The 17,500-nt window shown below is 40.8% G+C and overlaps 1 protein-coding gene across 1 annotated transcript in view; it reads left to right on the top strand.

The window, feature by feature from the left end:
- Positions 1 to 8,501, top strand: part of LOC125040614 (protein CREG1-like) — a 14,462-nt gene extending 5,961 nt beyond the window's left edge. Inside the window, exons 4-8 of the mRNA XM_047635262.1 lie at positions 534 to 660; positions 1,985 to 2,139; positions 2,505 to 2,624; positions 5,927 to 6,008; positions 6,204 to 8,501. Of these exons, the coding sequence (XP_047491218.1) occupies positions 534 to 660; positions 1,985 to 2,139; positions 2,505 to 2,624; positions 5,927 to 6,008; positions 6,204 to 6,316 (597 nt within the window). The 3' untranslated portion in view covers positions 6,317 to 8,501. The remainder of the gene's footprint in view (positions 1 to 533; positions 661 to 1,984; positions 2,140 to 2,504; positions 2,625 to 5,926; positions 6,009 to 6,203) is intronic.
- Positions 8,502 to 17,500: the final 8,999 nt, after the last annotated feature.

Below are 17,500 nucleotides of genomic sequence, written 5' to 3'. Positions count from 1 at the left end.
CAATTACTAGTACAACCTATCTCACCCATTCACCCTTTTCCTTAATTTTTGGAAATATTTCATTTTATCTTTTATTGGTAGTAGTAATGTCAGTAATACTATTGTAATTAAATGTTTATAATAATGATGATAACATCGATATTGATAGCATTAGTAAAGAATAAAAAAAAATCCTGAAAGCTCAAGGAAAGGCAAAAAAAGGAGAGGTCATGAGGTTGACTAATTGACTACTTGATAGCTAAGCACTTACTGACCCATCCGTGTGTACAGACATTTCACAAAACAATATGACAGTGAAAACTCCATTTTCCTGGTGGCACATGTAATCCAGATGTGTCAGTTACTACTAGAAGAGGAACCTAAATACCCCAGTATTTTGGGAGCTTCCTTTGACTGTCCCTACTGGCGAAGTGTGTGGCTGATCAGGAGTAGTTGATCATGGACTTACTGATGTAAGCTACAGATGTTTGAATTAATTTATCACATACTATTATCATCCCTTAAATTGCACATAAAACAATCTGTATTTCCAGGGTCTTCAAGATCCCATCAAAGATGAAGGTGTTGTTGTGGCCTCTGGGTCAGTGCGCACAACCTGGCCAGATCCTCCCCCACATGACCAGGTGGCCAAGATGGCCCGCTACATTGTGCACACCTCAGGTAAGCTTCTTAAGATTTTTTGAAAATGTATATTTTCATTATTTTTCATTGCTCTCTGTTTGCTTATTTTCTTTTCCCTCAGTCTCTTTTTTTCATATCTTCCATTCTCTAAACATCTTTATTTCTTCCATCTTTTTTCCTTTCTGTTTATTATATAGCTTTTTGCATACCTCTTCCTCTGTTTCTTATAGATTCTTTATCCTCATCTTTCTTCATCATTCAGTCATTATTCCTCTGTTGTAATTTTTGGATAATTACTTGTTTCCTTTCTATATTTCTCTTTTTCTACCTAGCTTCTTTTATATGTAAGTCAATTTCAATTTCCCTTGATTATGAATTGTGGATGATGTTTCCTAATTAATATCTTAAACAGAAATTAATACACCTAAGAAGTGCCTTTATTGCATAGAACACATAAGCCAAAGTTTATAGTTTTCTTGAAAAATATTGACATGAAAACTTAGTTAAAGCCATCATGGTAAAAAAGTATGCTGATAGCATGGAATTAGAAAGGTGAATTCTGTTGTAGAACTATATAAAAAAACCTTTTTGCATAAGGTTTAAAGATTAATCCTGTATGTGTATAGTGTGACCCCTTGGAACCACTGATCCTCCATGCTGCAACTGATGAATCTTTTTCAAACTTTATCAAGTCATATTTTTTGTCTTAGTTGGTTCAATTGGTAGATTTTATACACCATGAAATGTGTTTTGCTATCAAATATCAAATATATACTATATAGTAGAGAAAGTTGAAGCAAGTTATTGCAGTTACCCCATACTTATGAGTGAAAGTAAAAACTATTGTATATGATTTTTGTATAAATCAATAACATATGCATTTATGCATTTATATAGATAGTAAAACCTTACTAAGATACCAGGAAGTACCTCTGTGATATGCAATATTTCATTTTATGGAGAAGTAATGGAAGAGAGTAAAGGGATAGAGGGTTTGGTTGGATGAAAGGTTCCATACAGAATCCCTATTTCACACTCACTAAGTTTCATCTCCAACAAAAAAACGGTGAGAAACATGCTGTATGTTTGGCTCATTGGAAGAAGGACCCAAAAGGGGAATAAGAGTATGGGTGATGTAGTGAGATGGAACTTGTGAGACAGTGCCAGAGTTAGTGATGGACACTACATATCTCATTCAAGACAAAAAAAAGGATGGTAAAGCAACCTGCTAGTTCTTTTGAAGCTCATGTTCTTGTTATGATGCTTTACCTTTTTGAAAAATAATTTTGAGGTTTTGAGATTGTTTAATGCAATTTCTGTCAATCATCTGTTATCACATTTAAATGATTTACCTCACTTTCAGACTGGGCTACTGTAGCAACATTCTCCACCCAGAAAGTCACTGAAGGCTTTCCATTTGGCAACATTCTAAGTGTGAGTGATGGGCCAATTGACAAGTCCAGTGGGACCCCATACATGTACCTTACACCACTGGACTTCACAGCTATTGATCTGGAGGTAAATCTGATTTAACTTGTTGAAAGGATTGTTTTCTTCTTAATGACTGTCTTGGTGTGGCTGTGAGAAAGATAGTCAGCTATATAGAAACTGCTTAGAAGATTACCAAGTTTATTGCAACTCATCCTAATTTTGTTTAATCCTGAGAGAAAAATCATGTAGGTTACTAGAATTCAAGCAGTCATATTATTATGTCATATTAGTAAATGTTTCATCAGTTCTGGATATGTACCTAACTAAGTACAAATTTTAGCACTGAGAACGATATACATATTACAAAAATGATAGATATGTGAGTATTTATATATTTATTTTTTTCTCATTAATTTGAAGTAGAAATAACAGTACATAATTACCATTTGCAGAAAGATAACCGTGCTTCTCTCACAATGAGTGAGGCTCAGTCTGACTACTGCCACAAGAAAGACTTTGACCCAGAGGATCCCCGATGTGCTCGCATTTTAATCACCGGTGAAATTGTGAAGGTGAGAAATCATACTGACAAACATAATAACATATCTGTTATTTTCTTGTTTTTTTTCTGTATTAAGAAGACAAAAAATAGATATGACTTTTAAAAGAAGTTAGATTGACAATTTCAGTTGTTGATATATGAATGAGGTACTTTTTTCAGTGTTAAATTTTAACAGAAAGACTTGGAAAATAAGGTAATACAGATTCTATTTTGAAGTATGAGAAATTGTTGAGTCACATTTCCATGTTATTATCACATGTTTCCTGCTGATTACCATTAACCCCATAGTTCCAATTTCTTCATGGCAATCACAGAGCCTAAAATATGGGCATTAGGTTTATGGAATAGCTACTCTGCCAGGTGTGTGGCTTGTAGGCCAGGCGCACGCAGACACTTGCAATGTTCTTTTCTCTTTTTATGAATAAGCATTTTTTTTTCATAATATTCAATTTTCTGTAATACAACCTACACTGCTACAATGGTACCAGCATTATGATGCTGAGCATGGAAATGGCGTCTTTCATGGATGCAATGCTTTTCCGGTCATGGCTCACAGACATTACAATCCACACTCACTTATTGATGGGAGTAATACAAAATCACCGAATGAGTCTCATCACCCTGCCAAGAGGATTGTGCACTTGTCATGAGTCTTTCCTGTCACCCTGTCAAAGTTTTTTCTTGACATATTCTGGATTGTAGGGGTTGATAGTGCTGTAAAGTGTGGTGGGGGCCTGTCGAGCTTCTTCCCTGTTAGTTCAGGTGTGAGGCAAGGCTGTGTTCTTGCGCCAACACTTTTCAACACTTGCATGGATTGGATACTGGGTAGAGCTACTGTACAAAGTCACTGTGGAGCAACTCTGGGCAATATCAAGGTTACAGACCTTGACTTTGCCCATGATGTTGCCGTACTCTCTGAATCTCTGGAAACCCTTGTGGCGGCTCTTGATGCATTTAGCAATGAAGCGAAGCCCCTGGGGCTAGAGGTCTACTGGACCAAGACCAAGATCCAGGATTTTGGGGGCCTGCTTGGAGACCCTGTACAGTCGATACGTGCTTGCGGTGAAAACATCAAAGTCACAAAGAGCTTTATATACCTCGGTAGTGCATTTCACGACTCTGGGCTGTCAGACCAAGAAGTCAGTAGACGGATTGGCCTGGCAGCAGGGGTCATGAAATCTCTCGACAAGAGTATTTGGAGATGTCAGTACCTGTGCAGAAGGACCAAGTTACGTGTTTTCAAGGCCCTGATACTGCCAGTTTTACTCCATGGTAGTGAAACTTGGAGACTATCTTGTGCTCTGGAATCTCGTCTTGATGCCTTTTGTAACAGATCCTTGCGCCGGATCATGGGGTACAGTTGGCGGGACCATGTGTCCAACCAACGGCTGCACAGTGAGACCGGTACAGGACCTGTTACTTGCACAATCCGTGATCGCCAACTCAGGCTATATGGCCACTTGGCTCGACTCCCACAGGATGATCCTGCCCATCAGGTTGTCTCTGTCCGAGACAACCCTGGGTGGAGGAGGCCTGTGGGACGACCGAGAAGGTTGTGGCTTGGGCAGATCGATGAAACCTGTCATGAGGAACTAGAGATGGGCTGGGCCCCTGCCTGGCGGCTCGCCATGAGGGATCCTCGTAGGTGGAAACGAAAGGTGGATGCGGCTATGCGCCCCTGCTGGCGTTAGCCCCAAAATGATGATGATGATGAAAGAGTTTAAACTACCTGCAGGGCTAGAATGGAGTCTGCTAAACAAAAAGTCTTACCATCTTGATATAACATAATAGATAAAGACTTTGGAAATTGGCCAAACAGTAAAAGCTTGTCTATAGATAAAGAGCTAGTTGCATTGTGGTACTGCACATGAATCTGCCTACAAGCTACACATCTGGGAGAGTGCCACTAAAGTAAGCTTGAGACCTGGATTTTAGTCTGTGTATGAGCTGTAAGGCACTTGGATCCAATGGATTAAGTGCAGGAACACTGAAATGAAGGATAAGATGTGGTAAATCACTTGAGTAGCAAGATCAAACCAAGGCAATAAGAGATATACAGTGGCTTTCAGCTTCATGTCATTGCCTTATATAGGTTTTGGGATATTCACTGATCCTACCAGAAAATTTCATAATTTTTCTTTTCTTATTTCTTCTTCTTATTATTTATTGATTATTATTTTTTAAATTTATTAATTAATTAAAATTTTATCTTTATCTCTATCTGTATCTTTATCTTTCACTGGCAACTGGTTGGTAGAATTTTTTGTGGCATGGTTGTTGGGGATGGAAGACAATTTTGCACAAATATTTTGCAGTATCATGAAGCAGATAAACAAATGATACTGTCTCACTGGTATTAGGGGAGGAGTACCCTAAAGGTGCAGATTAAGTTTTCTGTTTGTCACAGTGGAGCTTATCTTAGTGCAGAATTACAAATAAATATTTTGTTATTTCATTCACAGGATGTTTTTATACTCTTCTTTTTTATTTGATATGAAAAAGGCACATCTGTGAATTCAAGGGCAAATTAATGTTTAGGGATACCTTGCCAAAGTCACTGGAACTGTTGGCTTGGGCTTGTTGTTGATATCAGAGTTACTGATGTTGGGGAATTACAGCATATTGTCAGGACAAAATGCCGGATCCTAAACAGTAGGGTTGTAGTGGTAGCTGGCTGGTTACCTGAAGTTCTGTTTCTGAAAATAAATGTAGATGGTATGATTTCAGAGGAGTTGGCATTTTGTTGTTTGGTGACAGAGGATATGCACATCAACATGCATGTGTTTATATGTATGTATAGACTTTTACACACACACACACACACACACACACACACACACACACACACACACACACACACACACACACACACACACACACACACATACATACATACATACATACATACATACATACATACATACATACATACAGGAAAGGTTTCTCTTAACTGAAATCAAATGCCGAGAATACAAATTTTTAGGATACTATATCTGAAAAGGAAAATTAAAAGAATTATACCTTAGAGGGAAAATAGAATGAAAGGAAGGTCGTAGCGGTCAATAGAAATTGTGCTTGCAACTCCATCCCAAATTAAAAAATGCAAGTGATGTATGGAAAATCATACAAGACTGCAATGAGTGGAAGCAAGTAGTTAAGTCTCCATCGGACATGGTAATTATAATGACTTGCATACATATAATACATCTATATGATGCAGACTTCTAGAGGAAGCATTTACCCTATATATATATGTATTTCTAATATTGTTTTGGTTTGTATAAAAAATAATGGAACTCTTAATTGTTGCAGGTTGAGAATGGAACAGCTGAGTGGGGCTTTGCTGAAGCTGCAATGTTCTCAAGACATCCAATCATGAAGTCATGGCCTACTGGTATGTATATCAATGTACTTGACTGTTATAAGTGACAATTCTAAGTATATGTGAGGGAAAGCATTTGCTTCAGTAGGATGTAAGAAGGAAATTTGCTTAACAGAATTACAGTTGAAATTAATTTGTAGAAGTTTTACGGATGAAAGGGATTGTGGAAATCAGGATGTGTTAAAGATTTTTTTTTTTTTTTTCCAGATCACAAATTTTTCTTTGCCAAGATGAATATCATGAATATTTTTGTCCTTGACTTCTTTGGAGGTGCAGCAAAGGTGGACATCAATGAATACTTCAGTGCTGTTATGCCCTAAGTTGGGGTAACATTTTTATCTCTTTCACTGTAACTTCAGTCCAGGATTGGCTTAGAAGTAGCAACAAGATACAGTGATGATTTTATGATCAATGGATTTATTAAGTTATATGTACCTTAGTAATCAAATACATTTTGAAAGGTAGTTATCAGATGCAGTGCAGGATGAGATTGGTATCTCTCTTCATGTGCATTAGGATGCTTGAATTGCCATTATGTTTTCATATATGAAAATAACTTGACACGTGACCTGACCCTACTGTCATAAATATGGAAATGTGAAAACTTATTTTACAGTGAATGGAAGAACTCAAGCCTCAGAATGTATTGCATGTAGAGATTAGTTTTTAACCTTTTACTCTCTCAGAGCTTAGATTTTATAATAGAATTCGGGGGAGCTTGGAATGTTATTCTCATTATCTATTTTAGAAGTTAACTCAGCTGTTGTTATACATGTGATGTATATGATATATATGTGAGTCTTTTCTTCCACTTTAATTATCTACTCGTGGATATATCCCAATGAGATAAATCAAGTGTCTTGTGTGTTTGATAAAAGAATCAAGAGCACGCAGACAATTTTCATTCTTCAAGTGGCACATAAAGTTCTTTAGTATATTTTTATTTTATTATTATTATTATTTTTATGAATTAATCAAGTAAATGTTCTTGCTGATAATGTCTCATAGACAACATGTGGACCAGGTTGGCTCGTGTCATAGCATATTCTTTCCATAGTTATTTAGTGCTTCTACATATTTGCTGTCTCACCAGGGAAATTGGAGTAAATAACTTGACAACTATGGAATTAATTATATGTTATCCTTCTGTTATAAATGAAATGTGATATACTGTATATGCTATATAACATACTTTGGTATATGAAATATAACTGGTAGAGAGGATATGTATATTTGGTGTATGTAAAACAGCATATCTTTGTAATTAATGAACATTTTATAATATGTTGCAAAGCAGCATGATCCGAATACTTGAACTTCAGTCTTTCATTTTGAAGTCTGCTTATTTTTTTAACAGAATAAATGGGAAGCAAAAATACTTGAATTGTACTACTGTTTTGGATATATAGAATCATATATAAAAAATATTTTTATTTTTATTTGAAAACTGAAGTAATGTGTATATTTATTATAGGTGAAAAGTACCCTATGATAAGAATATGTTCACATTTACAATTTTCCCGGTCACAGCAAATGTTCCTCTAGGGTTTCTCTGACTTAGGATTACAGTATATAAACTAGATTTAGAGCTCTTGCGAGTCTTTTACTTGAGTCAGTCGAGGAGACTGGATGAAGAACTGACATTATTGGCTGTGACTTCGTATGAGAGTACTTGGGTCTCATTCCTTGAGTTTTAATTGAATTTGACATTTATTAGGAATTTGTTTTATTTTGATTATATTTATTCACTTCTATAAGTGGTATGGAATTAAATTTGTGGTAAAAGATGAATGGTATGTTGAGAAAGATACTGATTGAGTGATTAAGTAAGTGAGTGAGTGAGTGAGTGAGTGAGTGAGTGAGTGAGTGAGTGAGTGAGTGAGTGAGTGAGTGAGTGAGTGAGTGAGTGAGTGAGTGAGTGAGTGAGTGAGTGAGTGAGGGTGAGTGAGGGTGAGTGAGGGTGAGTGAGGGTGAGCGTGGGTGAGCGTGGGTGAGCGTGTGTGTGCGTGTGTATTCCACACTATCACCTTTTATTTTTATAACCTAATGAACAAAGGTTGTCCTCCGCATCTCATTCAAATCAAATGGAAAACTATTAGTATTTGCTCATGTGGTTGGTGATTCTTTTGCTCATGTTGAAAAGTAATTTTTTCTTCATAAATTTATTGATTTTTTAGGTTTTATTATACTTACATATATATTTTTTGTAAGATAGATGGGTGCTCTGTTTGCTCTGTCATAGGACTAAGCATTACTTTTTTGTTTTTGTTTCAGTTCTTGCTTCATGTGCTTGTCATTATTTTTAGGGTTGTGCAAGTTTTGGTGAAAGATGTAATCTCATATCTTCGTGATAGTAGAATAATCATATCTGTGTAAAGCAGGACTTGACAAACTATCAATGCATTTTCTATAAGGCAATTGTTATAGAAGGAGTATTTAGTAGAATGAAATGGTGCATATGAAAAATATAGATATATGTGGGAAGAATAAAGATATATGCATATGTTTTTTTGTTTTTTTTAAACTTTTCCCTATAAAGACATATATTGAAATAAAAGGAAAATTATTTTTTTTTTTGCTTGATATTGGTGTTTGCTTGATTAAGTATATGCCACTGCTCTCGTCACCTTTTTTTTTTTTTTTTCACCCTGTCTGTGTATAAAACTGCTCTGCCTGTTCATTAGTCAGTCACTCAGGCATGGTTACTCATTTGGTTCTCAAAATACATTTGTAAATAAGGCATGTGTATATCATATTTGTAAAATGGTAAAATTTTTCAATGGAAAAAAAAAGACTTTCTAGAAAATGTATTTTACAGCCAAACCTTCGTACCGTACATATTACTAGTGTGGGAATATTACAATGGCAAAACTAAATACTTATGTTTGATTGTTTCCTGGTAAGAGTACAATGTGCCATGCTGATATTTTGAACTTCAACTTTATGAAACACCATCCTCAAGATGGGAAGATTCTGAAACAAAAGAATCTAGGGGGAAGGGGGCTTATTAGTTTAAGCTTTGATGATTTGAAGAGTTAGAACTTAAACTAAGTTAAAGATGTGTAAATGGTTACATGTTCTGTGAAATTGCTTATGACTTTTGATAATGATAAATCTTCCTCCAGGTGTGTCTTTCTCCTGTTTAAGGTGGTTCAGTCTTCCCAGGTCTTCTGCTGTTGTTTCTTTTAGTTTTAGTCCATCTTGTTTCTGTTCCTGCATCCTAGCTTTCTCGGCACAATTCTCCGTCCTTCCCCTGGCCTCATGATGTGTCCAAGATATCAAGGTTTTGCTTGTGAATGCATTCTTCTAGAGACATTACTGGTTAATTTAGCTTTGCCATTGACTTGGTCCATGGTATTTTCAACGCTCATTGTCAGCACCACAGATCAAAGGCACTTTCTGCCCTTAATATTTCTGCATAGTCCACAATTTGCTGATATATATCACTGTAGGAAATTCTTGGTATATTGACCAAAATGACATATTGACAGATACATCAAAGTTTGTCAGTACTCTCATCAGATTCTTCAATGTTGTTGTTGTGATGATCTCCCCTTCAAATGCCCCTTGTCTGTCAAATATTACTCCTAAATAGTTAAAGTAGTCAACTATTATAACTACTTCATCATCAAGCTGAAACTTGCTCCTATGTTATATATCCTATGTTGTCATTATTAAGGTCTTTCATCATCATTCATCATTTTGGGGCTAACGCCAGCAGGGGCGCATAGCCGCATCCACTTTTTGTTTCCACCTGCGAGGGTCCCTCATGGCGAGCCGTCAGGCAGGGGCCCGGCCCATCTCTAGTTCCTCATGACAGGTTTGATCGATCTGCCCAAACCACGACCTTCTCGGTCGTCCCACAGGCCTCCTCCATCCAGGGTTGTCTCGGACAGAGACAACCTGATGAGCAGGATCATCCTGTGGGAGTCGAGCCAAGTGGCCATATAGCCTGAGTTGGCGATCACGGATTGTGCAAGTAACAGGTCTTGTACCGGTCTCACGGTGCAGCCGTTGGTTGGACACATGGTCCCGCCAACTGTACCCCATGATCCAGTGCAAGGATCTGTTACAAAAGGCATCAAGACGAGATTCCAGAGCACAAGATAGTCTCCAAGTTTCCAAGTTTCACTTCCATAGAGTAAAACTGGCAGTATCAGGGCCTTGAAAACACGTAACTTGGTCCTTCTGCACAGGTACCGACATCTCCAAATACTCTTGTCGAGAGATTTCATGACCCCTCTGCCAGGCCAATCCGTCTACTGACTTCTTGGTCTGACAGCCCAGAGTCGTGAACTGTACTACCGAGGTATATAAAGCTCTTTGTGACTTCGATGTTTTCACCGCAAGCATGTACCGACTGGACAGGGTCTCCTAGCAGGCCCCCAAAATCCTTGATCTTGGTCTTGGTCCAGGAGATCTCTAGCCCCAGGGGCTTCGCTTCATTGCTAAATGCATCAAGAGCCGCCACTAGGGTTTCCAGAGATTCAGAGAGCACGGCAACATCATCAGCAAAGTCAAAGTCTGTAACCTTGATATTGCCCAGAGTTGCTCCACTGTGACTTTGGACAGTAGCTCTACCCAGTATCCAATCCATGCAAGTGTTGAAAAGTGTTGGCGCAAGAACACAGCCTTGCCTCACACCTGAACTAACAGGGAAGAAGCTCGACAGGCCCCCACCACACTTTACAGCACTTTCAGTGCCTGTATACAGGTTTGCTATTAGTCCAATAATCCTTGTCGGAATTCCTCTTAGTCTCAGGATCTCCCAGAGAGATTCGCGATGCACCGTGTCAAACGCCTTCTTGAGATCGATGTAGGCTGTGAGCAGCCCACGTCCGAACTCACGACGGCGCTCTATAATGATTCGAAGCGCCAGGATGCGGTCTATTGTGGACTTACCAGGAATGAATCAAGATTGCTCCGGCCTTTGGTGCCTCAACAGGTGGTCCCTAATACGTCTCAGTAAGATGTGTGCGAGTACCTTGCCTGGTACACTGAATAGTGTAATGCCTCGGTGATTGCTGCAGTCCCACCGATCCCCTTTTCCCTTCCAGAGAGGGATGACCACACCCCTCAGCAGGTCAGGGGGAAAGGTACCAGTCTGCCAGATGGCAGACAGGACTGCATGCAAGCCCCTTGCCATAGGTTCTCCACCAGCCTTTAACAATTCGGCTGCGATGCCACAAACACCTGCTGCTTTACCACTCTTCAGCTTGGAGATCGCCCCCTGATTTCGGTCAGGGAGGGTGGATCCTCGCTGATGGGTGGGTCTGGCAGAGGAGTCTCAACATTACCCGCATCCATTTTAACTGTTGGTGGATCAACCTTATACAACTGCTCAAAATACTCAGCCCAACGCACACGCACCCCAACAGGATCTGAGATTATCTGGCCACTTGCTGAGCGGACTGCAGTAGTCTGTGAGGAGGGCTTGGAGTTCAGCTTTCTCAGAGCTTGGTAGGCAGGACGAAGGTCATTTACTAGGAAATGGCTTTCGACCTCCTCTGCAAGACTACTGATAAACTGCTCCTTATCCCTTCTCACCTAGTCCTGCGCACCAGAGAGCGGTGCAAGTTGCGATCCCCTGACAATCGAGCAGCACGACAAGCATCTGTGGCTTCCAGTGTCTCCTGCGAGATGGTATTCTGTCTTGTTCTTGGGCGTTCACCAATGGATTCCTGAGCTGCATCAAGCGTTTCACGCTTGAAGGTATCCCACATAACAACAGGGTCTGTCAGGCCCTCGAGTGCTGTGAGACGACCAGAGATAGCTTCAGCAAACCCCCGGGTACACTCGTCCTCCCACAATCTGTCCAAATGAAACACCCTAGGGTTTTCATTTGGGCGACGGGGGGTTCTAAAGTGGACCCGGAGAGTAGCCACAACTAATCTATGATCAGTTCCACAGAACTCGGTGCTTCGATACACCCTGCAGTTCTGGAGGATCCTCCACCGAGTGCTAACGAGCATGTGGTCGATCTCCTTGGCTACTCTACCTGTACCGCTGTACCAAGTCCAACGATGCGGGTCAGAACGCTGATACCAGGAGCCAGAAATCCTCAATTTCTGGGACCTAGCAAAGTCACGGAAAAGGAGGCTATTCTCGCTGCCAGCATCAGCTCCTGAGCCATGAGGACCGACAGACATCTCGTAGCCAGCTCGATCACAGCTAGATACCGCATTGAAGTCGCCCAGAACAATACGAATATCTCGCCGAGGACATCTGTCTGCCACAGATGCAAGTTTGGCGTAGAACATCTCTTTCACCTCAAGTTTATATACATCCGTAGGAGCGTATACAGCAACAAGAGACATGAAGCCAAATGAAAGCTTCAGTCTCAATACCATGATACGCCCATCGACTGGAGTGACCTCAACTACCGAGGGTTGAAGTCTGCTTGAGATGGCTATGCTACTCCCTGGAGATGGTGGCCATCGCTGCGACCCGACCAGTAGTAGGTGTAGCCACCCACACTAATCGTGCCGCTGCCAGGTCTTCTCACCTCCGAGAGAGCAGCCACCTCAACTCTCAGCTGCTTCAATTCTCTCGATAGTAGTGGTAACCGATCGTCCTGTCGCAGGGAACGGACGTTCCAAGCCCCTACCCTGACAGTCTGCCTGAGGTCTAACCTTGGGCAGTCACTCCGGGTGGGCGCCACCTCTGCCACCCCAACCGACGCCACCCCATATAGAGGAGGTTGGCTGGCTGCAGGCCCCTTAATCCACCTGCAGGGCTCCCTGGGGCTTTCCCCCACAAGCATCACGCCAGGTTGGCGGCCGCTGGGACCCAGCTGGGATGGGGGGTAACCCCCCTCCCCACCCGAGTCCCAGCGGTCGCCAACCCAGAGGGACCCACAGCCCGCCGTACTTGCTGGGTGGGAGGGACTTTAGCCCTCCCCCCAGCACCAACAACTAAATGGTTTGTTGCCAGTGGTTATCTCGGGGGGGGGGCCGACTGGCAAGGCCTGCCTCCCCACAGCCGCCCATTAACCCCAGGGGGCGCGGGGGCAGGAGTTAGTACGAAGCCAGGTCGTATCCACATGCCGGTGGGCCATAGCTCCGTACCTGTAGGGCCTCCTGCTGCTCCAATAGCCTCCACAGTTCAGCCTAGGACCGCAAGGTACCTAGTTTCCATGGGTGGCCACGAGGAAGCACTGCAGAAGTCTTGATGATGGAGAGGCTATGAGCTGGCAGGGTAATCTTATGCATAGCTGCTCCCTTTTTCGCACCAGGCTAGCCAGCGGTGGCAGCTGAAAGCGGGAAGGCATGCAAGCACTTAACGCTAACTAGGCTACCACACCATCGCTTCACATCACCCCGAGCATGGAGCACCCACCCATTAAGGTCTTTGGTATGGTTAAATGTAGACTCTGAAGGGCTTAGGCTGTTCTGTCAACTCCATTATTCCCTTCAGTTCTTCAGCACTTTCTGACATCAGGCTTGTGTCAAGTTGCATTTGCTTCCTCCCATCCTAATACCTGCATCACCTTCCTTTAGCACTGCCTTTCACATATCATTAACGAAGTATGGTGATAAGATCAACAGTTGTTTTGAATTAGTTTTCACATCTCAAGGACCCTCTGGCATATTACAAAGCTAGAAAGCAAAAGGGCAATTTTCTTGATACTCTGGTAGCTTCCAAAATCCTTCTCAAGCTATATTGAGTTTCTGAACTGTCCTCAGCATGTAAGGTTTCAGTCAGGACTTTCTTTAGTATCGCTTTTTTTTGACAGTTGTAGAATCACTGCTCTCTTGCATTGTATGTGCCATTCTGATATGACATCATGTTAAAGATCCATATTCTTGACCTGGAGGGATTTGAACTTTTTAAAATGTTCAGAACTCTTACGGTTCAAAGAAATATCCTACTCTGCTTATTTTTAGCAGAATAAAATTTGTTGTCAAAGTCATCTCCCAGCATACTTTGGCTCCAATCAATGTCTAGAATACCACCAAATTTGATTTTATCTCACAGAATTTTGGGAGTGCTCATAATTGCTTATATTTTGGCAGGGAACTGCATTTCTCCACTTTCCTTTATGTTTGTCACGTTATAATCTAGGGTTTATGTTGCTCAAGTTCGTGATTGAGTGCAAAGATATGTGTGAGTCAGTGCATTCATGCTTAAACTGTCGGGAGGCTCACGTGTAGGCCCTTCAGGTTGTTATCATCGGCAATGGCACATAAGTTCCAATAAAGTATCGCAGGTTGCCATGTACCCAACACACTCGACTCGTTGGTCTTTCCCCCAAGCGAAACGCTCTCAACGATCATCTCCCTGGATTTCGAAGAGAGCTTTAATATTCTGCCTGGCCTCTTCGAGGGGCACCCTTCCTTATTGCCTTCTGCATATTAAACCATGAGTGACACTTATATTCTACAAAACATTCTACTAAATCTAGTGCCAGATGCCCAACCTGTTGCTTTCCAAGTTAATGCATTCCCATAGCCGCCACAGTGCATTCGGCAATGCCAATACTGATCACCTTGATCAGGATCTGATAACTCCATCACTCCTCACCTTGATCCGCTCCGACGCTCCACATGCAACGAAAGATGGAATTATGAGACCAACTAATTATCATGAACGACTGAAAAAAACCTGACTATACGAATCCATTTCCAATCCCCAAAATTGACAAATACAATTTTCTACATCCTCGCCCTTGTCAAAGAATTTCATAATTTACCCATGCTTCCCTTTTTCACTCCTTCTGGGCATTAGGAATTTACCATTATGTACTCTGGACTAACAAACGCCCCAGTCAGTTTTGCACGATTGATGGTCAAGTTAATGACAATGTGCTCATTTACCCTGGTGGCTTATTACTATTAGTATTAGCCTGCCAAAAGATGTCGCAAAGCTTATCATTGATCCAAAGAAATCCCTTGAATTCCTTGTCCACACTCAAACTTTACTTGCAACCCCCCTTGATGATGTGAAGTGAACATATTGCCAAAGACTTGAACAGCTGGCAACACCTGAGGATACGAGCCGCAGATGTACGACACAGGACGCCTTGCCTTTCTCCAAAAGAACTCGCCCCGAGTAGATAATCTGACCCCAACCCTTGCTCGGAGGCCCAGTGTAGAAGATCCCCCCTATCTTGGACCTCAGCACTTGCCCCAACTAATTTTGCATGGTCTTTTCTTCTTCCCCACCCCCCCCCCAATCCCTTGCCCGTTGTTGTCGTGGGGTGGGGGGGGGGCTTAGGAGGCGGAGACTGGGACCCAATGCTGGGGAACTCCCCAACCTTGGGACTCAGCCCTCGACTCAACAAATTTTGCATGGTCTTTTTTTCCCCCTCCTACTTTTTCCTTTCTGTCCCTTCACCAACCCCTTCTACTACCCACTTCCTAAGGTGTGAGAGCCGTGCTGAAAGGATGAAAGGCTGACTTTGTGCCAGTCCTGAACGGCCTGAGGGAGCCATGGGCACGGTATCCCCCTGCTTGTCTAGCCCTTACCCCTCAAGCGACCCTGAGGGGTGGACCGTTTCTCTCCCCAACATACTCCAGGCTTATCATGGCCAACAATGAATAACCATTAACCATTAACCATACCATTATTAGAGGCAATGAGGCTTGCCTCTTCATCAAATAGCTCCACCAATTCAAACTCGCCCGATTCCCTGACCCCAGGCTCTCCTTTGACCACGGCTCTGAACACTACAACTAATACCCCCTCCTCAATGCCGACTAGTACAGTATCCACCCTAATCAACACCCCAGGAGACATTTTTACTCCCAACATGCTCAACTTCAACAACTATACCCCCACAACCTTCTTCATCAACTACCCCATCCTCCCTTATTACTACCTTACAACCTTATTGTCCACCTCCCCATAACACTACCTCCCTCTTCCACATGCCCCCGTCCTTCTACTACCCTCATCTCTACAAAATTCTTAAATAATCTATAGCCCAGCCAAATGGGACCGATTTTTCGTGATCCCTCCCACAACTTCTCACACTTTCTGCTTTGACAACCTGTTTTCATTCCTCAAATGCATATACATCCTTCACTTGATCTAACCTTAACCCATTTACTCGTCAATTTCTTTGCCCAACTTTGACAACTAATCACTAACTCAACCACCCTTCACTACCATTTACTATAGTGCTACATGACCTTAGATGTCTAGCACATTTATTTTGCTTTTAACCATTAACCATTAACCATTCTTCTTCCCCTTTCCTTTTCCTTCTCATCTTCATCACCTTCCTCTGTCCACTTATCCGAATCGTTAACTCATTTTGTCCCTTTTCCGCCACAGTTCTTTACCATGGTACCATATGACCTTTAATGTCTAGCACATTTATTTGTTTTAAGCATTAACCATCTTAAAGCCAAAACCTCAAACTCAAAATTACAGCACTTTAAACCTTCGACGCAGAGTGGGCGAAATTAACGCCAACATGCACGTTTCCAGGGACCAGCTACCAACCTGACTTCGCCTCCTCATAGTGCGGCGGAAACAAGTACCTGGTTCTCGCCGAATATATGCTGCATGAATAAGAGATTCTCTGAGTCACTGCCACATGAGTCCGATAAACCTGAACGAAATGACCCCTTCCATTAGCCCCACTGTCGTCTTCACAGATGACTGAAGAGCTGTGCTAGCAGATTTCTGGAGGTGCTGGCGGAGAGGGTGACATGGCTAGACCAGAAGTCAAGACCAGGTTCTTCAAAGTTTAGTGGGTCGCCACATAATGATGATGATGATGATAATGATAATGATAATGATAATGATAATGATAATGATAATGATAATGATAATGGTAATGGTAATGGTAATGGTAATGATAATAATGATAATGATAATGATAATGATTATGATTATGATTATGATTATGATTATGATTATGATTATGATTATGATTATGATTATGAAAATGAAAATGAAAATGAAAATGAAAATGACAATGACAATGACAATGACAATGACAAAGACAAAGACAAAGACAAAGACAAAGACAAAGACAATGACAATGACAAAGACAAAGACAAAGACAAAGACAAAGACAAAGACAAAGACAAAGACAATGACAATGACAATGACAATGGTAATGGTAATGGTAATGGTAATGGTAATGGTAATGGTAATGGTAATGATAATGATAATGATAACAATAAGGATAATAATAATGATAATGATAATGATAATTATAATAATAATAACAATAGTGATAATACTAATACTAATACTAATACTAATACTAATACTAATACTAATACTAATAATAAGAGTAATAATAATAACAATAATAATTGTACTACTACTACTACTACTAATAGTAATAACAGTAAAAATAATACTAATTAATAATAATAATAATAGAAATAGTAATGATAATAATAATATTGATAATAATAATAACAATAATAATGATAATAATAAGAATAATATTGATAACGATAATGACAATGACAATGGCAATGATAATGATAATGATAATGATAATGATACTGACAATGGTAATACTAATAATGATACTACTA

Source organism: Penaeus chinensis, chromosome 29 (assembly GCF_019202785.1).
Source record: "Penaeus chinensis breed Huanghai No. 1 chromosome 29, ASM1920278v2, whole genome shotgun sequence".
Lineage (NCBI taxonomy): Eukaryota > Metazoa > Arthropoda > Malacostraca > Decapoda > Penaeidae > Penaeus > Penaeus chinensis.
Note: the sequence above shows the minus strand (reverse complement) of the source record. Positions and strands in the feature narration are given on the sequence as shown.